General features: G+C 37.8%; 5 protein-coding genes across 7 annotated transcripts; 4 read left to right on the top strand and 1 right to left on the bottom strand.

Moving 5' to 3' along the window:
- Positions 1-230: 230 nt before the first annotated feature.
- Positions 231-4,172, top strand: LOC106658169 (dolichyl-diphosphooligosaccharide--protein glycosyltransferase subunit 2). The gene is made up of 8 exons (XM_014380006.1): positions 231-306; positions 770-978; positions 1,168-1,302; positions 1,513-1,673; positions 1,743-2,258; positions 2,491-3,097; positions 3,353-3,524; positions 3,791-4,172. Exons 1-8 carry the CDS (start codon positions 300-302, stop codon positions 3,940-3,942), a joined length of 1,959 nt encoding a protein of 652 aa, XP_014235492.1. The 5' UTR covers positions 231-299; the 3' UTR covers positions 3,943-4,172.
- Positions 4,173-4,242: 70 nt separating this feature from the next.
- LOC106658132 lies at positions 4,243-5,868 on the bottom strand. The gene is made up of 4 exons (XM_014379954.1): positions 5,630-5,868; positions 5,253-5,545; positions 4,807-5,163; positions 4,243-4,727 (listed from the first exon to the last, which is right to left on the bottom strand). The coding sequence occupies exons 1-4, from the start codon at positions 5,866-5,868 to the stop codon at positions 4,243-4,245; spliced, it is 1,374 nt and encodes a 457-aa protein (XP_014235440.1).
- Positions 5,869-10,197: 4,329 nt separating this feature from the next.
- LOC106658162 lies at positions 10,198-12,925 on the top strand. 3 transcript variants are annotated; one of them, XM_014379993.2, is made up of 4 exons: positions 10,198-10,231; positions 12,197-12,414; positions 12,631-12,732; positions 12,824-12,925. In XM_014379993.2, the coding sequence occupies exons 2-4, from the start codon at positions 12,197-12,199 to the stop codon at positions 12,831-12,833; spliced, it is 330 nt and encodes a 109-aa protein (XP_014235479.1). In that variant the 5' UTR covers positions 10,198-10,231; the 3' UTR covers positions 12,834-12,925. The 3 variants fall into 3 exon arrangements, with proteins under 3 accessions (XP_014235479.1, XP_023316721.1, XP_023316722.1); XM_023460953.1 differs by lacking the exon at positions 10,198-10,231 and adding an exon at positions 11,513-11,597; XM_023460954.1 differs by lacking the exon at positions 10,198-10,231 and adding an exon at positions 11,604-11,707.
- Positions 12,926-13,721: 796 nt separating this feature from the next.
- On the top strand, positions 13,722-15,602 carry LOC106658133 (histidine-rich glycoprotein-like). Its single transcript, XM_014379955.2, has 3 exons — positions 13,722-13,787; positions 14,820-15,034; positions 15,335-15,602. Exons 2-3 carry the CDS (start codon positions 14,820-14,822, stop codon positions 15,600-15,602), a joined length of 483 nt encoding a protein of 160 aa, XP_014235441.1. The 5' UTR covers positions 13,722-13,787.
- Positions 15,603-18,939: 3,337 nt separating this feature from the next.
- Positions 18,940-22,159, top strand: LOC106658160 (heterogeneous nuclear ribonucleoprotein A3 homolog 2-like). The gene is made up of 4 exons (XM_014379991.2): positions 18,940-19,108; positions 19,493-19,731; positions 20,837-21,373; positions 21,860-22,159. Exons 2-4 carry the CDS (start codon positions 19,493-19,495, stop codon positions 21,864-21,866), a joined length of 783 nt encoding a protein of 260 aa, XP_014235477.1. The 5' UTR covers positions 18,940-19,108; the 3' UTR covers positions 21,867-22,159.
- The last annotated feature ends 4,718 nt before the right edge of the window (positions 22,160-26,877 follow it).

The following is a 26,877-nucleotide window of genomic DNA, read 5'->3' as shown; positions in this document are numbered from 1 at the left end:
CATACTTTGGCATCAACAACAGTTATTGGGTGAAATAGTCCGGACAATCCTTCGTAAGATCATTTTGGTTCATTTCAAATTCTGCGTGGTCCCAAACGGAAACTCTTAACGCCGTCAAGGTTGTTGAACTTGTGGAGGCCGCCGCTACGTCAGTTTCCGGTAAGCTATCGCGTCAAGCTCGTCGCGATACGTTGCGAACTAACGTCCATTTTAACCGACTCGCGCAATGAGTGAAGAGCCATATTCCGAGAGAAGCCGACGTGGCGGCCGGCTTGCTAGCAAATTTTGCTGCAGCAAACATGAACTGTGAGTAATAATAATTGAATATTTATCATTAATCGTTAGCGGATAATTTGACGCTAATATCGTTGTGCGTTTTTATTGCTCGACCGTTGTTTTTTATCGCGAACTTGTGGTTTTCTTGCCTGTTCGGAAATTTGCATGTGCTGCAACTTTTTGACTCTCATTTTGAATGAAACATTTGCAAAGATTACATTTAAATCTTGATTAACAACAAACTTTCAATTTATATTGATTCAGAATTATAGTAATATACTTAATCATCCTTTTTTTATCAATATCGATTCAAGAAAAAGCACATAAAGTAGTACAGGTTAGAAACGTACTCATACTCTTATGATGCCACGTACAGAATCATAATTTTAAATCGAATTAATATACACAGTAGCAGAATAATTATGAATCAAATAACAATTCTAAATCAACAATCAAAATTCATGATTAGACTAACGATACTTTAATTTTACAGTCTTCGGGGCCATATTGCTCCTAGCCCTAGTGGTGGGTGAGTTGATAGCAGCTGATGTTCCAACATCAACCAACTCTTACCTGACCAAAGATGATAAATTACGTCTCAAGAAAGTTCTTGAACCTGGATTCAAATTCCAGGATCTGGCTTCCTTACATTATGCTATTGTTGGATACAAGCACATGAAAGAACCAATAAAATTGATTGGTGTGAGTTTTATTCAATTACTATTTGTTCAATCTGAATTTAATCGATTTATTTTATGATGAAAATTGTCAATATTGAAATTATATATGTAAATTTACGATTAGTCTTTCTGAGTATTTGCTTTTGCATCTTATTTGATAATCAATTGTCAAATTGAATATTAATCTTTAAATTTTTTAATATTTTTACAGGAAACTTGTGAATATCTCATCAAAACATCTAAGGAGCCACGTTTAACAGCAGAACAGCTGTTTTATGTAGCTAACTCATGGAAATCCGCTGAAAGATGTCAACCCAAATCTTTGAACTTGGACAATCTTGTAAAGGTATGTTATTCATTATAATTTTAGCATTATAATTTTTTTCATTTCATTCAAGTCCATGAGTGACTGAATTTACATGATGTTTAATATAACTTTCGTTCTACTGCAAAGTTTTTGAAGACAAACTTAATTACTGATTGCAACAACAAGAAATAAACTAATTTTCAAAAAACTAAGTGATTTTGAACTCACCCATGTAACTTTTATTTTCAGTCTGTCAAAACCATTTTGGATAAAGATGGTTCTACTGTTGCAGAATTATATTATTCTGTTAGCGCTATGAATTTACTAAACCAGAAGATTCCAGAGGTTACAGTAAACAAGCTTGTAAAAACGTTACAACTTGCTCTCAAAAAAGATGATAGTCCATTGAAGTGAGTATCTGATAGATAGCTCATAATAAATTGGAATTGCAAAGCTTTTATTAACGAGGTTTAATGTAGTCTAGCATATGTGTTCCACATTGCTGCTCATCTCGGATCTTCTGGATCATTTGCATTCAACCACATCGAAGATGCTATGGTGCAAGCTGATGAAGTAGATGGACGATATCTTCAGTTTGAAGGTGGCTTGTCTGTTACAAGCTTACTTGTCAATGGAGTATTCAAGCTATCGCAGTCTTTGAAGAAAAAAGCACCTTTAACTCAATTGCAAATTGTGAAACTAGCCAATTATTTCTTGTCTCGGCGATCTGTGCAAACTCCAAAGGGAGTCGCTAACTTTTTGTCGTCAATTAATACTTTGGCCACTAATGAATTTTACAAACCAACTTGCATAACATTGAAGGAAGATGGTGTCGTTATTTCAGTTAAACAACCATTTGTGCATATCAAAGTATGCGATCTTCTTGGTAACCCTGTTCCATCAATATCAAATGTCATTGCTAATACAGCTACCAAAGAAGGAGATGATGTCGTTTTTGTTAGCAAAAAGAACTTTGAAGCTGCTTCCAATGATAAGTAAGTAAAAAGATTTTTTGTTGATATAAATATCCCTAATTTTTTGCTGGTTTTTGTCTATCTTAAATCAGTTATGCGCTTAGGGGAAATTAAATGTTATAATTATGCTTAACTCATATTGATTCAATGCAGTCAAAGCATTAATTTTAACAAACATTTTTATGATATAAAAATTTACTTTATCTCATAGCGTTAAAATCGGTAATTCTAATGTCATGATTAACTTTTTCAGGACAGTATATTCCTTGAACTTCATGACATCTACCCCAGAACCTGGGTTTTATAAAATTGCTGTATCTGCAGGCTCAGCAACTAATACAGTATTAATTAAAGTCCTCACTGAAGTTAAAGTCAGTTCGTTGGAAATTGGAACTGCCGATGCTGATCAAACAACTCAAGCAAAATTAGTCAAAGTAGCTCATCCTGAAAAATTGAAGGAAAGAATTGAAGCTGATTCTCAACAAAAACTTGTAATTAGATTTTTGTTGAAAGATGCCTTCAAAGATAAACCAATGCGAGTACATCAGGCGTTTGTACGATTATCGACTAAAGACTCCAACAATAAAAATAGTCAAGAAATAATATTTGTTGCCGAGCCAGATTCTTCTCATACATACAAATTTGATATGCAAGTAGGAGCAGAATCCAAAAATTTCGCTTATCAGAGTGGAGATTATAAAATCGAACTCATCATTGGCGATGCCATCTTGAGTAACTCATTTGAATGGACACTGGGAACTATTGCATTGAAATTCCCAGAACCTAGTGCTTCGGATGTAGCCGATAAATCTACGTACAGACAGAAACCAAATGTATACACAAAGAAACCAGAAATTAAGGTAATTGTTTGAAATATAATCGTAATTAATTTTGTTGATGTCAATGCTCGTTAGTGACAAAAAGTATCTCACACTTTTGCCACCTCCAAATCATTGACAGATTAAAAATCATTGTTACACTTAGCATTTGCAATAATTGTTATTGTAATTATACCGTAATATGATGACAATTTTTTGGATTATCAATTGAATTTTTTTAGAATCATGATATCTTTTCAAACAAATTCATAACATTTTTACTTTTTCTATTTACAGCATATGTTCCGTGAACCAGAAAAGCGACCTCCAGAGTATGTCTCCAATCTATTCTCAGGCTTATGCATCGCTCCAATTTTCTTACTGATATTTTTGTGGGCTAAAATTGGAGTTAACATTTCCAATTTCCCATTTTCCATCAGTGCTATCACATTCCATTTAGGATTAGGAGGTAAATATCATTTTTAATACTTTTTTCATAGTATGTGCTCAATGCTTGACAGGTGTGTATCTCTATATACCATTGTGTTTTCAATTGAGCAAAAATTAATAAGAGGATTTTTCACAAGTGTACAACTATTTGTCACATTTGCAGCCCGATATTCTCTACAGATTTATAAAACAAAATCATAGTTGTTTGAACATTCAAATTCAATTTCAATTCATCGCTTCAAGCAATTTTCGCCAGATAATAACGATGAAATTTTTATTTTACAGGTATTTTCGTTCTGTTCGGAGTATTCTGGTTACAATTGAACATGTTCACGACACTGCGATATCTGTCGATACTTGGAACGATCACGTTTTTAGCTGGTAATAAAATGTTATCTCAAATCGCAAAGAATCGTAAACTATCCGCTGCACGATGAAGAAAAATGAGTTTATTTATTCGATGAGGAATTTACCTACAGTGCAAAAAAGAAAAATAAACATTTTTGTCGCACATGGACGAGAATGAAAAAAATTATCATTACCGCAAAGAAAAATTATTTAATTTATTTGTCCACGTTTCAACGAAACTCAGTGTACTTTCGAGGTGTTTGTAAAACACCATAGTTCATTAAGTTCCTAATAAAAGTCATTTTTTTCACCAACGAAACAACCATTATATTCTTTCTCACCCATCAACAAATAAACTCTCATAGATGATAATAATAATGAAGATCGATTCAACATGCGCACTTTGTGGTTTTCGACTGCAAGTCGAGCGAGTCTCGAGTCGACTCGGAATAAAATTCGATGCACAATTTGAGCTTCTTCTTCCACAGTTGCAACTCGCTACCGAGCTGCCGAGCTTGCTCCCTGAAGCGATCGTTCTGCCTCTCGACGATGAGAATCTGGCCGGCGAGCTTGTGCAACGACCGGAACAGATTGTCGTTCCTCGAGAAAAGCTCGGTCCTCTTCAGGTAATCGATGAACGAATCGGCCGCGTTCTCGGTATCCAAGTAGGTCTCGTCTCTCTCCCTGATGGGTCGCGACGACGACGACGACAGCGGATAGATGAGCTGACAATCGCCGATGGTCTGGTACTTGCGACAGAGCTCGATCACCGTCAAAATGCGCTCGATCTTCGAGTAATGGTCGTTCAGTCTGTGAACGGCTTCGTCGAAGGCCATGGTATTGCGCGTCAATTGACACTTGTCGAACTTTTGCTCTGTGGAAAAGGCAACGAAAAAAAAATTGGAATCATCCTCGCCGACTCTCGACGGGGGAGTTTTCGGGCATCGTCGCACCGGAGATCAGCCGACTCTGTATGGCCGTGTAGGCCGCCTGAAAGTAGTCGCACTCGAAGCGATGATCGCGCAGCAGCACCTCGGCCCGGGCCCTGGACTCTTGGCAGTCGCGCCTCAGCCGCTGTATCCGCAGCTGGAGCTGCCCGAGGCGCTGCGCCTGCTGGCCGATGCTCGCCCGGAACTTCTCGTCCTTGGCGTTGGCCTTGTCGTAGTCCTTGCGCTTGTCGGCCGTCTCCGATTCGTAATCCTGCAGGGCCTTGGTCAGCTGCAGCTTGTACTCGAGCGAGTGCCCGCGCAGAGTCTCGCGATTGGCCTTGCGCACCAGCTCGTTGCTCTCGATCAGCGTGTCCAGTCTCGCTACGCGCGTATATATGCAACGATTTATTTTCAACCACATCTATCGTTTCGGAGAAATAGAGCTTTGCTTTTTTTATCATCGTTATTACATTGGGTGCGCGAGTGCAGAAGCTCGAGCTGGCGCTCGCTCTCCTCCTGGCTGCCGAACAGGCTGACGCGCAGATGCTCCTGGCCGCGCTCGCCAGCCTCGGCGGCGGCCTCGTAAAAGTCCTGCTCGTGGCCGAGGCTGAGCTGCACGTGCCTGCGGTACTCGTCCTCCTGGCCGAGCAGCAGCTTGCGCCGATAGAGCTCGATCAGCTGGTCGATCTGCTGGGCGTGCAGCGAGTCGCTCTTGTGCTTGCGGCCCGCCGTCTCCTTCTGGCAGTCGAGCAGTATGCTGATGCTGATGAAAGAGGAGAGTCATTGAGTCATGGCTTTTGTCGAGGAGAAAGCCACGAAAAAGCACACGATGATATACATTTCTCACCTGTAATCTCGATTGTCGAGCTCGTGCTCGAAGGCGTGCCAAGCGATGCGCACGTCCTCCTTGATTAAGGGCAGCTGCGACCTGGTGAGCTTTTCGCGCCACGACTGGCGCAGTCTGCGCGCGTTCTTGTCCGCCAGGCCGAGCTCCTGGCTCAGCTCGGCGCGACGCTCCCGATCCTCCGCGGCCAGCTGATCGACGCCGCCGCCCTTCTTCTTCCTCTTGTCCTTGCGCTTGCCCATGCTCGAACTTTCTATATCGGCTATGTTACAACGGCGATCGGAAGAGCATTTTGGTGCGGTAATTTACTAACCTCTTTACCGAGAAAAAAGATAATCGGAAAAATCGGATTGAATAATAGTGGATTTCACTTGAAAATATGTATGTTACGATAAAAACTAATAGTAAGCGATAACATTGACATTTTAAATTTTAGAATTGTAATATAAAAAAAATAGTTTTTTTAGCTCCAACTTTGTTACAAACCGAGTAAGGCAAAAAAAATACTTACAAAAATTACTTCAGTCGGTAGAAGTATATACATAGGGTTTCGGATTACCTTTAACTTTTGCACCGGCAGGATGTGGTTAACTCGCGCGAAAGGCTGATTTAATTATAAAATGCTACATTACAATGATAATGGAGCGTAATTAAAAGCAGGACTTTGTTTTTTTACTCATCGCCTCTGGTGTACTTTCTCATTCCCTGTGACTTGCAAAAGCAACGACGATCCAGTTCGAATTAGATTTTGAAAAAAAGAAAATATTTTACAAGGACGCGGATTTTAATTAAGTTTACCCATAAAAGTCAATGAAATATAAATCGACCGCATCGCGTATGGATGCTACTCGTGTACGCGTGTAATAATAAAGAGCTAATTAACACTTGAAAGTACATCCACACGAGTCAATGGTATAATAAAGACCGATGTAGGTATTCTTAAAATTTTTAATGGCACGACCGCGGCGAATGAATGGAAATTGTTTCCGACTTTCGCGCGCGCGCTCGAGCTACAAAGAGAAATGAAGAAAGATGACATTCTCGCGACGCAGAAAGTACACCACGCAACGAAAACAATCGTGCTGAAATTATTCATTTACTATCTACTACGCGCAGACGAGGGGGGGAAAGGTTAAAAATACCAAATTCATAAATAAATTAAGTAATCCTCGAAGGGTACTCGTGCTTTGCAGTTCGGCGTGTCATTTTCGCACGCGCGTTTTGCAAACAGTATTATATTCTTACACAATGCCTCGTCTATACCTTAACACGCACGCTCGCGGTTTCTGACAAATATTTGGGGAAGCAACGACGTCTATACCCATATGCGCGACGATGTTTACGCACCTTATTAACGCAGTCTCATTTTGAAAAACGAATGCTCAACCGTGAACGTCAGCAAAAAAGAAAAAAAAAAAGAGTGATATTGAAAGTAAAAGTCCTGCGCGCCACGAGACTCTATAAAATTTTACTGTGCTTTATTATACGCGTGCGCCATACACAAAGGTGCGGTTGATTCATGGTCGGAATATAACGATGGCATGAAAAAAAAATAAATGACTAAATTCTAATTATCGCGCGTACGATATGGAAACATTGAATTTCTAAAAGTTCGCGCAATCGTTTTGGCAGAACGCTGCTCTAACGTTTTAGCGGCTCGAGCGGCGCGTTGTTTGCAAAAAAAAAGAAGAAAATTTATGTTAAATAGGCGATTCCACGACCTACCTCCTATCGCGCGCATTAAAAATCCATAACGTTTTAAGCAATTCCTTTTTTTTTTTTTTGCAATGCCTCAACGAAGCGGCGCGCGCGCTCATTGATATTCACACCGGTTCACTGGCCTTGACACACGCGCGCGTCAAGCGTCGTAATCGTGCAATCGTTTTTCGAAGGATTAGTAATTCGTTTGAAATTGGAAAAATCGCACACGCGCGACAAAAGACGCGTTAGATCATTGTGTTGGGTACATTGACCACCGCGCCGACGATACAAGTTCGCGCGGATGGTCGTCGCGCTTTTACTCAGAGTACATATTTACTTCCTGTTAAAAAAAATGTATTTTATCTCCAGGTACACCTCTGACGGGTATACACGAAATATCCCAGGGAAAACACGCTGTGCCTCTTGGGCGGAGCTTGAGAAAAATTGAAATGCGTATATAAATAAGTTTCAATGGCTTTTTCCTCTTAATGTAGTCAAAGTGTATATCGTGGCGCGTGAGTTACTTTTTTCAAAGACTCGGTGTGCTCAAGGAGTAAAGATTGTAGTGCCGAAGAAGAAGAAGAAGAAAGAGTTCCCATACACTGCTCAAAAATGGTACGAGTTTAGACACGAAGAATCAAAATTTAATTATGTTTATTTCTTTTTTCTAATGATTACAGAAATGTTTGTTGATAATCGCGTGTCTCGTGAGTACGCTACAAATCTTCGTGTCCGGAGCCGCTCTCATTCAAGATGCGAAAAACGACAGACTACCCACCGTCGACTTCTCGATTCTAAGGTGCGTCGATTTAATTTTCAAGCGTAAAATAATCTCCTCGATAATCAAAACTATACCGAGATTTTTAAGCGACCGAATCAATTACGACGAAAAATAGTCCAGTAAATGACCGACGAAGGCGGTACATTTGCATTATAATATGATTTTTATGCAGCGGCGCGAAAACTTTAATAACGTTTCGACTATTTGCTCCGTTCGTTATACATTAAAAAAAAAGCGGCATTGTATATAGTCAACCGAACTTCCACGTTTCTTCGGCCGAGCGCGATTATGCATATATTAAGTAATAGTTCTTGGAAGTATCTTAAGGTGAGAAAATCGTTGACATTCGGCCGCAAATAAAATCAATATATGCGCTGCTCGTGCACAATGCGACAGAAATACTTTTTTCGTATAAAAAAAAAAGTGAAGAGGCAACTTATTTTCACTCTTTTATGCAAAAACCGATCTACTCGCTCGTGTTTGAAAAAGTCATATTATAGGATAAATGAGAAATTTTCAAGGCAACTGAAATTCTACGTTCTCGTATGTGGATGATTTCTTGAATGGAATAATTCATTTGCAATGTATCTCTCGTTCCAGAATTCATATCGTTGGATTTTTACTATTTCGCGAAGCTTCTCGAGTAGTCTGTCTTTTTGATGAGAACTTTGAAACAGTTCGTCCATCAAAAAATGCTACAAATGAAAGCCGACGAATGCGCATAATTATCGAAGATACATTTTAATTAAACTGAATGCCAATTTTTTTTTTGTTGTTTCATTTTTTCCTGCTCTCGTTCCAGTCAAATCGCCGCGGCCAACAGTAACGGCGAATTGGACGTGGACGAAAAAAAGCTCGGAGGATACCGGCCCCTGTATCCGCCTTACTTCACCGTGCAGACCGCCAAGCCGTCCGAGCAGCGCATCTATTGGGATCAGGAATACTATAATAGGCAAATTTAGCGCGGTTTTATTCGATTCCTCGAAATAAACAAAATAATACGGTACTCTGTGGTGTAGATACGAGGCGAGAAGATTTTTACGTAAACGATTTGTCGATTTAGATAATAAACAGGATAATTTATATAGAAGTTATTTAACTTTTGCATATTTATGAGGTCAAAAATTCCTCAAATTCATCCTTACATAACGTTTATTTGGCTTGTAACAGATACATCGCGACGCATACCGCTTTGTCACGATTATTTTCAGGCTCTCGATTCATCCTAACATAAAAAACAAAATTCCTAAATTTAAAATAAACTCTGTAGCGCATTTTTATCTAAAAAGGATCCGATGTCATTTCCTTGATGCATTGTTAAAAAAATCGCACACGCAAATAAACTATGATAAGAAAATCTATTTTGGTCGTCTTGTTAATATTTATTAGAAAAAGAATCATATCCACGAGCCTGTGATATAATACGTCCAAATGATTTCAATGCGTATTGTATTTGCGCGTACGTGCGCAACTCAAAAATCATATACGAATAAAGACACAACAGGTATGTGTATAGTCATGAGTGTTAAATTTTTCCCGAATGACTAAATCCTGGGAAAGGCGGATATTTGCAACGAAAAAAGATAAACAAGTCGTTGACTCGTTGAGTTTTAAATATTGAATTAATAACTGTAAGTCCATTGATCTATTTGTCATTGAATTGCCTTCGAGCGAATAATACATCGTACAGGTCGAGTGTTATTTAGTAGAAAAAGACGGAAAAAAATATATTTAATATTTGAAAGTAATAACAAGAAGATGTCCGTATCCTCGTCTATACTCTTTCTCGAAATTCGGTAAGTTTTTAGGCGCGAGGAATTTCGAGTGCCCCGCACCGCCACGAGCTTGACCTTGCGTTTCTCGCGCTCACGCAGCAGCGCCGCGCCGCGCAGCATCCCACTACACCACTTTGCGCGCGTCTTCTTCGCTACGACGATGATGGGTGATGAGGTAATATTGCGAAAAAAAAAGGAAAGAAAAAAAATAAAATAGAAAGAGAAAGAAAAAAAGGAGACCAGGGAGAGAAGGCGCACCGGTATAACGATGTTAACGTTTAAAATCTTATAAAAGCGCACGTGAAGCCTCGCACTGACGTATAGTGATCGAACGACGGTATCGAAAAGGTTCGTACGCCACACGCTCTCCTCTTCTCGTCTTCTGTTTCCTCGAGTTTTGCGCGGTGTAATAAGATATAATCGTTATTTCTGTTTGACTATTTTTTGCTCGAAGTAACGAATTTTTATACAATATTTTGCGCACTTCTGCTTGGTTAATTTTTTTAAACTCAACTACTGAAAGTTTCGACAGTTAGTTATCAAATAAAAGTGCAAAAAGGATCTGTCGCTTTGTATAGTAAATGCACTCGTGACTGGCTTTGTTAAAAATATTGGCCCGGCTGGCTTTTTTCATTCATCGAATGATTGTTTTACATTTTTTTTTAATTCAATATAAGCTTTATACTATTTTAATTCTAAGTGCTTTGAAATTTTATATTTTTTTAAGTTGAATACACTGTGATGCGCTACTTCCATCCAAGCATTTCGTCTTACTTTTCGAACTTTGATTCGTTAGTTGAAATAGTTTTAATTTTTATGGCAATTAAGGAGAAAGGTCAAGTTTTTTATGTGAGGGAGTCTTAAAAAGTTAAGCTATTATTATTTATGTAAGAAAGTTTCGTGAAGTTAATAGAGTGCAGAATATTTAAAAAACGGGGTAGAAATTCAAAGATAATTTTTTTATACTAGCGTCACACAAGGTATTATAATCTTGAAAGTATTCTTATGAATTTTGAACATAATTTACAATTTCTTCTTCATCTTCCCTTACTTAACATCGGAAAAATTGTGTTCGTTAGAAGAAATGTTATATTTTCCTTAAAAAATCGATCTGCTTGCTTATTTTAAATAACAATCGATTATCGACCGACTGCCACAAATAGACGCGTATTCCTCCAAAGACCTCATATAATTGTACATTCTATTTTCCGCCGTTCTTCAGAGGTATCGATAAGAAAACTAAATCTGTTTTTTTTTTCTTGCAAAAGAAGTTATTACAGCAAAGTAAGCACGTTAACTATGTAAAGCCAGCTCCAATCGCTATTTGTGTACAAACACACCACACATTTTCATACACGACGCACCGTAAACGAATTAATACATTTTTCTTTATCGTTAATTACATATGGTCTAAGTCAATCGTCGCGCGCGCATATTGGCAACGGGTGATAAATCGTCCAAGTTGACCGCTTTAATTCCAAGCAATGAAGCAACGTCGTCGTCGTCGTCGTCGTAGAAAGTATTAACCAAAACACACATTGTCAACAAAGACGAGTTCCACAACTCGCACACAGTACGCACGGCACGCACGTACATAAGTGTCTCTCTCTCTCTCTCTCTCGGCTCGTGAGCCTGTGTCGGTGCGTCACGTATAGAGTAGATGCTATATTCGCAATTGCGAAACTCCGCGTATATATGTGCGAGAGAGTACAGTGTCAGTAACGTATCAAAAGAATACTACCCGTAGTACGGGTTTTTTACGCGGATGTATTTAAAAGAGGAAGAAAAAATTCGCGGCGGCGGCGGCGCTCGGGCAAAGACAAAGTTCAGCTCTAGTGTATATATAGTATTTACAAAGGCGTCTCTCTTTCTCTCTCTTTACGAAAATATAAGTCGGGTTCATTGAGATATGATATACCACACGCACATACTCTCGTTAACGAAAAGCCTATCCTCCTTATATAACGAACGGAACGCACGCGCGCGGCGATGAGCTGTAAAAAGTGAAACTCTAGCGGCTATTTGCATTATTTAAATTGTTCTTTCTCTCTCTCTCTCTTTTAATTTGTTCGGAAATCATTTGAATTCTAAGCATTAGATCTAGATAATGCTCATATCGCGTGCAGCAAAGCGCATTGCATGTTTGTTACATATACCTATAATAGGTGATTTCTATAAGTTTTATTAGGATACGGTTGAAGTTCAAGTAATTTCGTAACATTGTTATTTCGCGTCGCAACAGCGCAATTTTTTGTTATTTTTTTCCTGTCCGTATCTAATATCCCTCGACGTTTATTTCATAACTTTTTACAGATGTATCTGAAACTTTGGATCTTCGTTGCCCTGCTGGTGACCGTGGCTTATGCCGCGCTCGAGCCGCTCGAGCTCGAGGATGCTGCATCGGCGGAAGCCAGCAGCACGGCTCTGCACTCGCGTCAAAAGAGGTTCATCGTAAAGAAGATTATCGCTAAGAAGGCTCTGCTGGCCGGCGGTGCCGTCGGTCTAGGACTCGGCCTTATCAAGGGCAAAAAGTAAGCTCCCCTACTACTACTGCTGCTGCTGCTGCTACGTTTATACTTTCGCTATTTTTCAAGCGAGTTTTTGTTTGCCGAACTCGTGTATACGCGCGAGTCGCGACTTTAATACTCTTGACGAAGTTGTCGCGCTTTAGCTCGGGATTATTCGTTATAAAATTACGAAAAAAAAAAATAAACGAAATTAATCCTTTGATTTTCTTTCACTCACAGATTGGCTGGTTTGGCCGGAGGACTCGGCGGCGGTGCTCCAGCTGGTCATCAAGCATACGCTGGTGCTGGTGCAGGATACGGATCTCCTTACGGATCTCCTTAGTGAGTAAATCGAATATTTCGTTGCCGAAAATTTATCGGATTATGCATTGATCGATCCCATGAAATTAACTCGACTGTTTTTCCGTTTCAGCTCCTACTAGAGTTATCCAACCAAGACTTGCCAAAGCGATTAGACTAAGAAACTGATTTTGTACATTGTTATTAAGAGATTAAAGTAATAGTTGGCACAGTATTTTGTGTTAAATTTTCTCGACTGTTTATACCATAGCTCACCTTTTTATATTTTAAATAAAAAAAAAAACGTTATTTTTATTTTTAAACAATTTCATTATTTTTATTTTTTCACATTCAACCTCGCGGAACCAAGTTTTTATACTTAGATCATAAAGCATCTTTTCCACCAATTTTTTTGAAAGCTGATACAATGTCAAACTTTTATCGAAAAAAGTGAAAGCTCTATTAGTTTCAATTTTCAAATCAATCTTACGAATACACAATTAATACTCAATGAACCCCCTCGGTTAGCAACGCGACGCGCTCGCAGAAAACTCTTAAAAAAAATAAATAAATAAATAAGAACGATTTCTCGCGCGACGCAATGCCAAAACCGATGGGCAGCAGCAGCAGCATCATCGAAACGCAACATTGCGCGGGCGAACTTTGTACAACGAAGAATCTCATTTGGAATCGACAAACAGTCCGCGCGGGACATGACCGGCAAGCAAAGATTCGGGTATATACGCGATAGAGTCGACACCGCGACGATGCCGCAACGCAGAGGTAAAAGCTATCCTCCGCGCGCCGCGTGTGCGTAATACCCCGCGCGTGCCGTGTACAACACTGTGTATAGGCACGCCGTATTTAATGTATCCCCCGTTTTTCGCGTGATGCAGCCGCGTGTGTGCGCGTGCATTCGAATCGACGAGCATTTCACTTGGAACCGCTCCGATTATAAATGAACCTGTCGCGCCGCTATAAATTGCAGTGGGTGGTTCGATATCGCGGCTAAGCGTCAAAGTTACCTGCGTACGAATCATTTGTTTTATTTATTTTTTCGATTTTTCAACGTTAAAAGAGACTCTTTTGATACGAAGGTGAGATAGAGCAGTGAATGTGCGTTCGATTGTCGGTAGTAATTTGTATAGCTTCGTCAAGTTCAATAACACTACCACGCGACTATTCTTGTGATAATGTGCTCGATCAAGTTGTGTTCTAATTTTATCCGAAATTTTGAATGCCTTTTTTGCCTCTTATAATAACATTAAAGTGTATACATTTTTATAAATTGGAACTTGAGGACGGAGAGTGATTTGTTTTTTTTTATTATCAATGACTCTACGAAAATTAAAGAGCTGTGTATCTTCAAATGTTAATTTAGAATTGATTGAAAATTGAAAAAAAAGCTTCACCGAGCTTTTGTGTTTATAATTAAAATGAATTATTCTGGTTTGAACAATTCATATAGAAATCAATACTATGAATAATTTTTTTGTTGAGTTCAGACCGTTAAATTAGATTATAAATAATACAAGAAAAATCAAATCGATGCAACATATATTTTGAACTCGATAGGAATTAAATTGCAAAAAGTTCTATTATTATTCTCGATCAAATTTCTTATTGCGCTGACATCTCGCCTCGTAAAATTTACTTTTATACTTCCTGAATGAATGATTTAAAAGACAATTAGTAGCAAAAGCATATAGGTCATCTATATTTACGCGTGGAGAGACACTCCCGGTAAAATTTGCCTCGCGTAACTTTTCTCGTTGCGCACGAAAGACATAACTAGTTTTACCATTATCAACTGTCGTTATGGGTATTGTATTCATTTGTGAGAAATAATTACAACACTTGAAGACAATGAAAAAAAATAAACACTGAAAAAAGAGAATTCTCACGAGCATAATTGGATAATCAGACAGTTAGGCAGCAAAGAGCGCAAATTACAAACAATTATATAGACTAAGTTCAAAGATTATGAATCAATTTATTTATGGTTTGAATCATGATTAAAATTAATCGAGTCTGCGTGGATAAAAATTAGCCTAAAATATTTTTTTTATTTAAACACACGTTCATAGTTCAATTTATTGAATTGACAAAAAAATTTCTGCCAAAAACAGATGCAGTGCTTAAGTGTATTATTTCTGGCATTAATCGGTTGCGTAGTCGTTTGTACGTACGCCGATCAATTGCCAGAACAGCAGCAAACGCAATTGACGCTCAACGAAGAGGATGGAGATGAGCCACACGCTAGGTCAAAACGAACGCTTTTACTGAAAAAAAAATTGATCGCCGGTGCAGGAATACTCGGGCTAGGAGTTGGATTGGCTAAAGGGTGAGTTTGCCAAACAGAATCGATCGATCACTGCTAATCTTAATCCTCGCATTCAACATCTGTTTACCTTTGCTTTACGCGCGTTTCGAGCACAAACGAATTAATCGCAATTTTTGATTTGTTGAATTGCTATCAGAAATTAAAAAAATTAATCGCAATGTAGAAAAGTTAAAAAATAATTAAATTGTTTCAGTTTTGAATAACGAGGTCAACTATATTAATAAAATAAATAGATTATTTATAATTGGAAAAACATTAAAATCATATTATTGAATGTTCGATGATAACCGTGGGTTATAGATACAAATATGGCTACCACAGTGGACCAAAAGTTCACCGGATATACTTGTCCCCGCCACCGATTCATCGTCACGTTGAATACATCGAGGGCCCAATATACAAACCAAAAATAATCGAAGAACCAGTTTTCCACCATGAACTGCATCACGATCATCATCTTCATTCCTTGGATCATCACTCTTTGGACCATCACTCCTTCGATCATCACTTGGATTTCGAACCCTCTTTTCCCGATACCCATTCTCATGTTCATCATGGGTTCGTGTAATCGGTATTACAAAAAAAAAACTGCGCCACTTGTAAAGAATAATATACAAAATAAAATTTAAATGTGTACTTTAACAATTATTATAATGTTTTCTTCAAACAATACCATTATTCGAGTCAAATTAAAAAATATTTAAAGGCTTTTATTTTCGATAAATTGTGTTAATACTATACAAACCAGAGATGCTGGTTAACTTCTTAAACAGGTTTTTAAACGCCATTGTAAGTTCCGGGTAAATAGGTCTGCAAATGTAGCGTAATTATAGAAAATCACTAGAAAAAAGTGATCTCACTAGTCGCAGAATCACTTTCTCAAATGATCTTTCTGTACTTTCACTCTCCACACATGTTATAAAACGGATTGAAAAAAATTGTCCGCGACCACATTCATGGAAGTCATTGAATTAGATTACGGAAATTAAAGGGACGCTCGAAAATAGATTAAACGTAAATATTTTGCTTAGGTTTCCGGTAATTTTATAGGATAATTATTTGCATTGACTTTTTCAGATCAACTTCCTATTAATACTTAAGATAGTTCAAAATGATGTTACAGTTTCGCGTTGTTCATATCATCTCTCAATTATTTATCAAATTTGATTAATTATGAAAACAACTAAATAATATTCTCTTTTACGGAAAATTTAATTCAATGATATTACATGTCCATTTTTTTTATTACATTTAAAACTAATGGAATATTTTTCCATCGTAAAAATGTATAATATTTTATATTAATGTTTTGAATGCAAAATAATTAATCAAACGGAAATTTTTATTAATATGAAATTTATATAAAAATGAAGATTATAATAATGTTGTTTATTGATTGAAGAGAAATTCAAACATTAATAAATTTGTATAATTTTTTAATAAATACTTGAATGAATGTAATTATCAGGTCTCTTACATTCTACACATTGGAAGGTTTAAAGGTTGACCTGTCTATCTTTGTAAGTGAATACAACTATTACTTCAATAGAGCAATTTACGTACATTTTAATTTATACATTAATTTGTTGCCGTAAAAAAACATGCTGACAAAATGAAATTTGAATTTTTTATAATTATAAATTTATTCTGTTAATCGGCACTGCAGTGAAGTATCGATATAACAATTAATTCCACAATATTGTCAATCTTTGCTGAAAATAAAATGTAATAAAAATGTAACTAAAATATTCATGTTAACATGTAAAATAAAACATAAAAAGAACTACACGAATGAGCGTAATTTGATATTTTATTCTTCTTTCAATGCAGGCAGCATACTGAACTTTGAGCCACAGATTTTTCTTTTTGTAAGAAAATTGCACTAGCCACGCCTTGAACAAATACAAAGCATTTACCTTTGAAAAGAGTTTTTTTCTATATTTATTGGCATACAAAGAAATACATTTTTTTCTAAATAATTGAGTAATAAAATTTGCGCCATTTTTAAAATTTCAAAACAATCCATTTGAACGATGGTGAGAGATTCCTAGTGGAAGTATGAAGAAAGATTATCAGGATTCTCATTTCATATTTATTGTGCTAAAGTCTTATTCTATAAAATTTACTTGTAAATTTACAAAATGAATAATTTAAAAGTTAAACAATGAAAATATAGACATATAGGTGATCTAAATTCATACATGATACAATTTCCTGAAAAATTTGCTTCCCATGATTTTTTCGTTATGTAAGGAAGACATAACTAGTGTTGACATTTTCAACTATCACTCTGAGCTTTGTATTTAGTTATAAAAAGCAATACCAACATTGACTAAGATAAGAGAATCTCTTATCTGATTGGTAACTTGATTTATCAGTAAATAAAAATTACTTCAGAAAGCGATATTACACATTTGTTTAAGCTTTTGTCAATCGATTATACGTTTTTGTATTTCTTTCACTTTTCAACCCCATTACAATAATTTTTTATTTTATAACACATTAAAATACCAAAAAATCAGGTTTCCACGCATTTGAAATATAATTATTTTAATTCAAATTGATCGAGTGGATGAACTACCCTCTTTTTACTGTAAAAAATAATATGTATTTTAAAATTATCAATAAATTAATAAAAAATTTAACAATTACGTGAAAAACATTGGTGACAATTTTGCTCATCCACTTTTTTATACTTCTAATAATACTCAAACGTAATTATAAGATGAAATTATTTAATACTGTAATATTTTTCAGAGAACATAAAGTGAAGTCGATTATATCTGCAGGAGGCGAAACGCATAAAAAAAAAAGGTGGCGAATTTTGCAATTTCCTAATTGCCGCAGAGCGACAGGAGCGTCTTCCGTTTTTTGTTCTCTCCTTTTTACACGTGTGTAGCTTCCTTACAAATTGCGGGCGCTCGACAAAAATTCTCGGAGCCCGGGCGCGCGCAAAATTTGCCAATTGAAGCGATACCAGTTTGCCTCGTGTGTTATTTCTTCCTTTTTGCCGTTGTATAAAAACTGTCACACGTGCGCGCGACTGCAACATGCGCGGCTGAATTCCAGGAGATAAGGCGACGACGACGATAGGCGCGCAGAATCTCTTTATTTGAGCGTCGTCTCACGGATCGACTCTCTCTAGGCCTTACGTCAATAAAGGAATATAGGTACGCGCGCGCGCGGCGCACCGCAGAAAAAAAAGTTTATGTGCGATTTTCTCCGCTTCTCGGAAAGAACACAAGATGTAATGTGTAGTAACAATACTTAAGTATTGTATTTATATGTATTTTTCAAGTGTTACATTATCGATGATGAAGGTGTTAAGTAGGTGAGCGGTATGACGTGTCATCGATACATTGTTAAAGGTATACATCCCGTATTGAGTAAGTGGGCCGCGTCGCGAGATTTTCTTTTTTTTTTTTTTTTAAAGCAATAATACATACACACGCACGCACACTTATTCAATGAGCTGTCACACGACAGGAGGCAAAGTGCAAAGTCTCTTACGCACTTTACGCACGCAGGTGTGTGTGTGTCTGTGTGTGTTCTCGTGCGCCGCGGCTCTGAATGAAAAGAGAGGAGTAAGTATTTTCGAAGGAGTGTCGTCCGCGGAATGAATATGTATAAAGCTATGCGCGGCGGCGGCGGTCCCTTAAGCTGAAATTGGCTTGCGGAATCTCGGTAGCCGCGCGCGCACAAAAAAAGGAAGTACGTATTGTCATAATATACATGTCCCCGCGTTGTAACGAGAAATCTACGTACTCGCGCGGGCAGCGATAGAGGGAATAGCAGCTTCTTTTATTTTCGTGGCCTTTGAGTGGGAGAGACGTAGTACGAGTGCGTGTAGTATATAAGTACCGGCTCATCCTGACCGAATTGTCCAGTTAAGCTCTCGGAGTTCATCTCACGAATTGGTCTACTAACGCGACTACTTCGACGGTTGTTTCTCTTTTGCCGAGATTTTCATCGTACGCGTTCAGTGATAAATATAGTGAAAAAAATTTAACAAATTACTTTGTTAAAGTGTTTTTTTGTTCGTACGACAAAAAAATTGAAAAATATCCCTTCAAGGTCAGTGTGTCTTCAAATGGTGTTGTTATAATCACGAATGCATTTTTGCGACAATGCTCGTTTGAAAAAAAAAATAAATAGTGCTACTGCAGTTTATGAAAATATCTTTAATTGTGCAACGATCAATCGCATTCGTTTGATAACATAAAAATTATGGTTCACCTACGGGATAAAAATTTTTGTACATTGAAAAATTTATCCTTCGAAACTTGGGGTGACACATCGCGCGCGTAACATCATACTAGAAGTTAATTAAATTAAAAATGTTGCTGCATGAATTCACTTTTCAAACGAATAAAAAGTTTACGAATTTGACTAACAAATTATATTACCTCACACATGCATCCATAATACCATGAGTAAAAACGTTTAATTATTATGCAGATGAAGTGTCACGTTATGTCCCTGCTCGTTCTGTTCTTGACGATCGCCGTGTTCTCCGATCTCGCACGATCGCAAGAGCAACTCGGCGACCTGGAAGAAGTTCAGATGCAAGAGGACGCGAATCAACAGTACGAGCCTCAAGTCAGAAACAAAAGGACGATTCTGTTGCTGAAGAAGAAGGCTCTCGCTGCCGGCACAGTCGGCTTTGGATTGGGCGTAGGCGTGGGAGCTATTAAAGGGTAAGTTGTACACTTAGTTGAAAGCTGTATTTTTTGGAAATTTACCACTTGAGTTCATATTTGAGTACGATATAGATTAAACATTGTATAATTCAAAAAATGGTCAAATTCTCGTACACCACGGAAAATAGAGAAAAGTTTAACTTATAAAACTTGCTTTAAAACATTTTTGATTTCTCTAAATGGTGGTAAAGTACAAAAGCATTAGAACAAATAAAATATTACTCTTAGTAGTTTTATTAGCTTCATTCGCATGATTTATTACAATCGAATTTCAGCGTACGCTTCACTAAGTCTTTTTCTATGTAACACGTCAGTTCTTATAAATTATGTATTTTGTGCTATTTTAATTTCCACTTAGTCTGCCAATTGAGCTACGGTTACCACAAAAAAGAAATAAATTAAATTCATAAAAACATCACGAAAATCTTCTCAATTTTGCTTTACTTGTGCTTCACTTATAGAATCATTTTTACTTAGCCTCTTGCAGATTTCCAAATAAAGATACTCGCCATCTAGTGGTGGAGGCTAACATTATGACGATTGAATTTATATACACTTTTTTTTTAACGATCAACGCAAAAAATAAATCAGTATCCAAACGTTAAATTGGGAACAGAACTAAATTTTTTTCATTTACTTTTGCATTAGAATTAATGAAAGTGCAATAAAAATTTCACGCAGAAATAATTGCAATAAAATGGAGTATCGATTACTATAATTTTCATGTCCGATATTACATCAAATTGCACTCGGGTTCGGCTCATTGATTTCGAAAATTAAAACGACGCGTCACGTGCTAATACGACGTTACTAATTCGTTCGGTACAGCTGGCTATTCGTGACGCAACGCGCGCACAACCGATTATGTTAGGCGCAAAACGACAGCTCTCACTCGGCGAAAAATGTATTTGCGCGCGCAATTTGACACGATGGGTGTAACGCGCATTATCATAGTCGCGGTTCGGCGCTCGTTAACCATCGCAGCCGCATATAGTAATTACACGCGTGCATACGACATTACGAAATGACCGCGAAGACGACGGAGTCTGCGTTGTGAGAAAAAGAAGCCTCGTATCATTGCTGTCTATCTCGAACTCGGCAGGTACACGGCCGGTCGCGGAGGTTTCGGCGCCGGAAGCTTCCCATCGCTGAGCGGCTGGAGAGGTGGCTACAACAACAACTACAACAACAACTACGGCTACGGCAACGGCGGTTACGGCAGCGGCTACGGTTACGGCGGAGCCACGGGTTACGGCAGCGGCTACGGCGGCGGCAGCTACGGAGGCTACTACGGCGGCTTCAGGCCCAGTTACTACAATAGGTATAACGGCAATTCCGACTATAATTCGCTCTATAACGACGGCGGCTACTACGTCAATGGCCACGCCAATCATTTGGGATACAACGGCCTGACGGGCCAGTGCAACCACAACGCCAACAACCTTTACAACGCCGGCTACTCGGCCTACAGTCGCGCCTATGACAATGCCCAAACTAATAACGAGGTGGCGGCGGTGGCTTCTTCCGGCAATGTCAATGGGCAACTGCAGCCGGTCGAGGCGCGCTTGCAGGTAGCCGCGTCCAACGCTCTGCCCATCAACGTCGCCGCTGCTGCACCCGGGAGAATTAATAACGAAGGGTGAGGCATTTCTCTCCGCGTCGGAGCTTCGCATCCTCTGCGCGAAGCTCTCGCTCTGCTGCTGCTGCTGCTGCTGCTGGTCTTCGTCTCCTACTTTCTTATAGACATAAGCTCGGCTGGCGTATAAAAAACTGCACGATGGTTTTTTTGACCGCAATATGGTTGCTGGATTGCAATTAATTCATGCGGATTTCGGTGCCCTCCGAAACAAGCAGCTTTATTGAAAATTATTCTATTATTCACTAATATTCTACGATGCAGCTAATTATCTTTTATCTCAAAGTTGTGTTGCAATCGCGTGTTTATAGTAAAATGACTAAATTGATTTCTCGCAACAAATGATCATTTACAGTTTAACTGACGAAAAAAGTCAACTAATAAGAATAAAATATTAATGATAATAATAATAATATCTAATTGAATAATTTATTTCTACAATTTATTTAATTATAAAGTTTATTAATTGCTAAACTATTTTACTTGCAGGTACTAACGGCGAAAAACTTTCATTCAGGTGGCTGATTATATCATCGAGTTAACAACACTAGCCTGACCCATTAGAAAATAAATGTAGCTAAAAATGTAACTCTGTAACATAATTTTTTCTTTTCTTCAAGATTTTTGTACATAAATTTTGATATGATTTGATAGTGATAATGATTATGATGAAAAGTGTAATTATAATGAAATGAGACGATTCGATACGTAAAAACAACTGCTGTACAAAAAAAAAACATTGTATTACGAATTTTCGTTGTAATATTATGGCTCATGTAATAAATATGATTTTCCAATAACTATTTCCTTGCTAAATTTTTTTCGAATTTTTCTAATATTTGACATCTTTATAAAAGGCATTATTTTAAATTTTAAATTAAAAAATTAAAAAAGTTTAAATTAACATAGGTTTATTTATTTGAATAACATGGAAAAATTGATACACCAAACATCTAGATATGTTCATATAATTAACACCAGTATGATTAACATCAGGACTTTGGCTTGTAGTCGCTGAGCAAATAAACTACAAATCATCATATTTCTTGATTCTTTTATAAATTTCAAAACAGCCTTTACCGGTCTTTTTTCTTTTTCTATTATCCATATTGTTTTTGTGACTTGTAGCCGCCAAGCAAATATTATATAAGTCTTCGTTCTCTAGGTTCTGGATGATCATTTCACAGCAAAGAATTGGCAGTCGATAATGCGTCAATTCTAAAAAAGAATCCAGTGCCCATCGCCAAAAAAATTTTTTCGATAGTTTTTCGCACAGATGCACAGTACAAGCCTTTTTATGCATTTTAAGAAGCCTACGAAACTTTTTTGAGCACGCAAACTCGTAGTAGTTTTTAAATGTCAGCTGTTTCGCTGCTTGTTTTGGTTGTAACCGAACCAGGTCGTGGAGTGACAGGCTCGGATTTATCTCAATCTTTTTGGCCATGTTAGTGAAATTTTCGTCATCATACCAATATTTTTCAGGGTGCAAACGTTGAACAAGATTCGATGATTTTTCGAACAATTTGTAATCAGCAAAAAATTTCATGACCATTAGGGCGTCGTTTCGGTTCAAATGATATCCTCTTCTCTCTAGACTTTCAACGATGAGCAAAATACTAGACGCGTCTCTAATTTTATAATGACATAATGATTCATAAAAAATAGTTTGTTTCACAATTGTATCAAAAGGGTTAACGAAATTGGATAGATCAGCACCACGATCCAAGAATATGTCGACCGCATCAGGAAAAAGACGGTCCACCGCCAATTGAAGAGGTGTTCGTCCCTTATTGTCCACGGCGTTGACATGCACCGTCTGCTGGAGCTCGTTGTTGATCTCGAAGAATAGCTTCAGCAAGGAAACATCGTCGTTTAAGAAGCAAAAAGTGTGTAGAGGTGTATATCCATTATTATCGACCGCATTTGGATCGGCGCCATTTTTCAGCAGAAATTCGATCGCCTTCTTGTTTTTGCTGTACAGAGAAATGTGCAATGGTGTAAAACCCCGCCGGTTCCTGGCATTGACCTGCACTGGACGATACTTGTCTTGGCAGAACTCGAAAATCATCTCCACCATGTGTTTCCCCGTACGTTGAGTACAAATTCCCTCGCTAATAATGTGCAGGGGTGCCATTCCGTCTGCATTGGGTATATTTGGATTTGCGCCATTTTCCAACAGCGATTGAAATATATCCTTGTTGCTCCAAATATTAGACGTCCATTTACCTAGAGCCAAGTCCAGAGGCGAATAATCTTTTTCTCGCCAGAGAAAATTGGGATCCTGGCCGAACTCGAGAAATTTCTCGACGACTGCCTCACAGCCAGCCAAGCAGGCCACATGAAAATGTGACAGGCCACGTTGGTCGATGTAATTCACATTAAATTTGTTGTATATTGAGAAAAGTCTATTGGTCACCATATCTGACTGATCCTCTTGATTATCCATTCTGCTATCGATTCTGCGTCGAGCTGCCATGTGCACTGCAGTGGTGCGATGCAACAGTGGCTTTCCTTCTTTATCAACTAAAGGCTCGTCCTCGAAGCCGGTGCGAATAACAAACGTGATGAATGCTATTAATCTATTATCAGATTCGTCTTTACCCCAATAATTTATGGAATCCGTGAGAAGCCGATGGATTTCTGGTCGTCGAAAAATGTCTAGGAAATCCGCGTAGTCGCCCTCCCAATTTTCGATCAAGGGATAAAGTCGATCGAGAAGTTCATGGCGTTCTTTTTCGATCTCCCAATCTACCTTTTTCCGGAATCTTTTCAATCTTTTTATTTTTTGTTGGTTAAGATGATCTGAGCCTTCGTTATTGATCTGCATCTTTCTGTGCACTCACTAACACAACACAGTATAGTTTATTATTTAAGAATACTATTGAATTTTTAACGAAAATCACTAGCTGAAAACGATTCGATATTTTCAGCTGTTCACACGGCGGCTTCTTCTCGTGTACTGACTATGCACTGCACACTATGATATATGAAATGGAAAGTAAAAAACACATGTCTAAAGCCATAGCCTACACAAGATAGAAGCATACGGATGAGCAGTCAAATCGTACTACACTTTCAAACCGGCGCTACAGCGTCGAGCGACACAACGGGAGTAAGTGCGAGAAGCAGCTAAGTCCCAACCCAAAGTGGTGGGGGCACAGTCACTCCATATGTACAACTACGGTCCCCTTAATAAGGAAATTGTACACTTTCTAATCTTTACCATACATAGCTGAAAACGATTCGATATTTTCAGCTGTTCACGCGGCGGCGTCTTCTCGTGTACTGGTTATTCGGAGAAATATTCTCAGTTCTCACTACAAAACACGATGCAGCGACGCGAGAGGGCGGGCGCGCGCGTTGAGTTTAAGGCAAGCACGTCGAACGTATTGTGAAGCGTTCAGGGCGACGTATTAACTCCGTATTGACTCCATGGTTTCCCGAACATGAAATTCTTACGCAATACTCCTGAATAGATTTCCTTCCGATTTATGTAAATTATAAGTAAGGAAAACTTTGGAAGAACATTGTGGAAAACACGTCCGACTTTGAGGCCGCTTTTCCGTTAACGTCGCGTTAACTGGTGTACATATTTCTCCGTGTATGCATATACTATGATATATGAAATGGAAAGTAAAAAACACATGTCTAAAGCCATAGCCTACACAAGATAGAAGCACAAATGAGCAGTCAAATCGTACTGCACTTTCAAACCGACACTACAGCGCCGAGCGACACAGCGGGAGTAAGTGGGAGAAGCGGAGAAGCACCCAAAATTGGGAGCACAGTCACTACAGATGTACAACTTCGGTCCCCTTCAGGAGGCTCTTTCGATAAACGACTTCATGGAAGAAATTAATGTTATATATACCAAAAGAAGCGTTGAAGCCTACCGAACAAGAATCAGTAAAAAAAATGTAGGTCAACGTTGAAATTTTTGAGAAAAATGTATTTGAAACATGCACATGTGCATTACATGCATTTATTAACATTTTACTTCATAGACGTCATTTTGTTAGAAAAAGTGTTTGGAAAGATCTGTTGAAATTTCTCAAGGTACTTCTACACCCATGATCACCTTTGATCATGTTTATATCTTGAGTTATTCATTGCATTAGTTCGAAATAAATTCCTAAAATCAATTTTTTGTACAAATTTTTACTTTTTTTTCTTCAAACAATCATAACTTTTTATTGTACCGTTGAATCTTCAATTCGAGCCCGGATTCTGAAAGCGCATTCAATTTTTCAGAAAATTATGTACATGCGAAGTCTTTACAAGGTTCAAGACGAGGAAAAAAATCACATCGATCCCCCGGTAGAAAATTAAGAAGTCGTACTGGTTAATTCTAGTCAGTTGGCCATCAATTGGTCAGTTGCGACCGACCAGTTTTAAACTGTTTAGCGTACATTTGAAAAAACCGCTGCCAATATATTGGCAAGTAGCTTCCTCATACTTTTTTTTAACTTAAAAATAATTTGGAAATATTAATATAATCATTTCTAATTTGTTCACAAATAGTTTCAATCATAAATTTTGCTTCCTCATAGAGGAAGCTTTGTGACGGACCGATTTTCGACTTTCATAACTAATAATCGTAGAGTACTTTTACATATATATTCTTAAACTAGATCGAATTGCTGACACATGTCTGTATGTGTGTGTGTGCGTGGGTTGGGATGTGCGCAGTGATATCTCGATGACGGTAGTTCGTATCCTTACTGTAGATGTCTCATTTTATTCGTTTTGTTGTAAGGAAGAAGCCAAAATATCATTTTTAGTCCTGCGTTGAGTATTTAAAAAGTTATGAGGGATTTTCGAAAAAAACTTTCGGGTCTAAAATTTTGGTTTTGGGACCCTCTTTCAATGTACTTATAACATACCAAAATTTCAGGTTTCTTTAAAAAATTCTGAATCTGACCCATATAAATTAAAAGCATATGAGTCAGTTACTTGATTTATAGTTACAGGTAAGTCAATCGAGCGGGTACAATGATCTTAAGTATTTGCCTGGATTCTGTAAAAGATTTTCATCGCCTACATAAAAATTAAAAAATGTATAATAAAAAAAATATAAAAAATTTAAGTATCTGTAAGTTATCTGAACGGTTCAAGGAGTGGTAAAAAACAATTACATTTCATTAACAATATAGGTGGAGTTTTAACACGACGAAAATGTCAAAGGTCCCCTGTCTATTAATTACTTAGATCCAATTTTTTCGACCCGGACAAGTCTTTCAATAACCATTGTAAAAAAACGCTGTTGAGCTCAATGAGCTATGAATCGAAGTGATATCTTCCCACTCTTCTATTTTTTTTCATCTCTGTAGCAGAGGGGTTTTAAACCTTTTTAATGCTCGATCAATTCATGGAGCTGTCGCGTGTCTTTCAAGAAAGTTGTAATTACTTACACAATTAACTTTTAGCAACCCCGAGTACTACTATACTAGCTACAGTCCCTTATCTATAATCTTTTTCATATTTCGTGTCTGCGCACATCCTATAAT

The sequence above is a fragment of the Trichogramma pretiosum genome, unplaced genomic scaffold (genome assembly GCF_000599845.2).
Source record: "Trichogramma pretiosum strain Unisexual culture from Peru unplaced genomic scaffold, Tpre_2.0 scaffold56, whole genome shotgun sequence".
Lineage (NCBI taxonomy): Eukaryota > Metazoa > Arthropoda > Insecta > Hymenoptera > Trichogrammatidae > Trichogramma > Trichogramma pretiosum.
This window is presented reverse-complemented; position numbering and strand designations above follow the sequence as displayed.

Excerpts from the sequence above, each read along its gene's own strand:
- LOC106658169 (XM_014380006.1), top strand. Across the intron at positions 1,303-1,512 it reads ACTTGGACAATCTTGTAAAG|TCTGTCAAAACCATTTTGGA; the intron begins GTATGTTATTCA and ends TTTTATTTTCAG. Across the intron at positions 3,098-3,352 it reads CAAAGAAACCAGAAATTAAG|CATATGTTCCGTGAACCAGA; the intron begins GTAATTGTTTGA and ends TTCTATTTACAG.
- LOC106658132 (XM_014379954.1), bottom strand. The coding sequence starts at position 5,868 with ATGGGCAAGCGCAAGGACAAGAGGAAGAAGAAGGGCGGCGGCGTCGAT. Across the intron at positions 5,164-5,252 it reads TCTGCACTCGCGCACCCAAT|CGAGACTGGACACGCTGATC; the intron begins GTAATAACGATG and ends ATACGCGCGTAG. Across the intron at positions 4,728-4,806 it reads ACAGAGTCGGCTGATCTCCG|AGCAAAAGTTCGACAAGTGT; the intron begins GTGCGACGATGC and ends CCTTTTCCACAG.
- LOC106658162 (XM_023460953.1), top strand. The coding sequence starts at position 11,544 with ATGCTATATTCGCAATTGCGAAACTCCGCGTATATATGTGCGAGAGAG. Across the intron at positions 11,598-12,196 it reads TATGTGCGAGAGAGTACAGT|ATGTATCTGAAACTTTGGAT; the intron begins GTCAGTAACGTA and ends AACTTTTTACAG. Across the intron at positions 12,415-12,630 it reads GGCCTTATCAAGGGCAAAAA|ATTGGCTGGTTTGGCCGGAG; the intron begins GTAAGCTCCCCT and ends TTTCACTCACAG.
- LOC106658133 (XM_014379955.2), top strand. The coding sequence starts at position 14,820 with ATGCAGTGCTTAAGTGTATTATTTCTGGCATTAATCGGTTGCGTAGTC. Across the intron at positions 15,035-15,334 it reads GGAGTTGGATTGGCTAAAGG|ATACAAATATGGCTACCACA; the intron begins GTGAGTTTGCCA and ends CGTGGGTTATAG.
- LOC106658160 (XM_014379991.2), top strand. The coding sequence starts at position 19,493 with ATGAAGTGTCACGTTATGTCCCTGCTCGTTCTGTTCTTGACGATCGCC. Across the intron at positions 19,732-20,836 it reads GGCGTGGGAGCTATTAAAGG|GTACACGGCCGGTCGCGGAG; the intron begins GTAAGTTGTACA and ends CGAACTCGGCAG.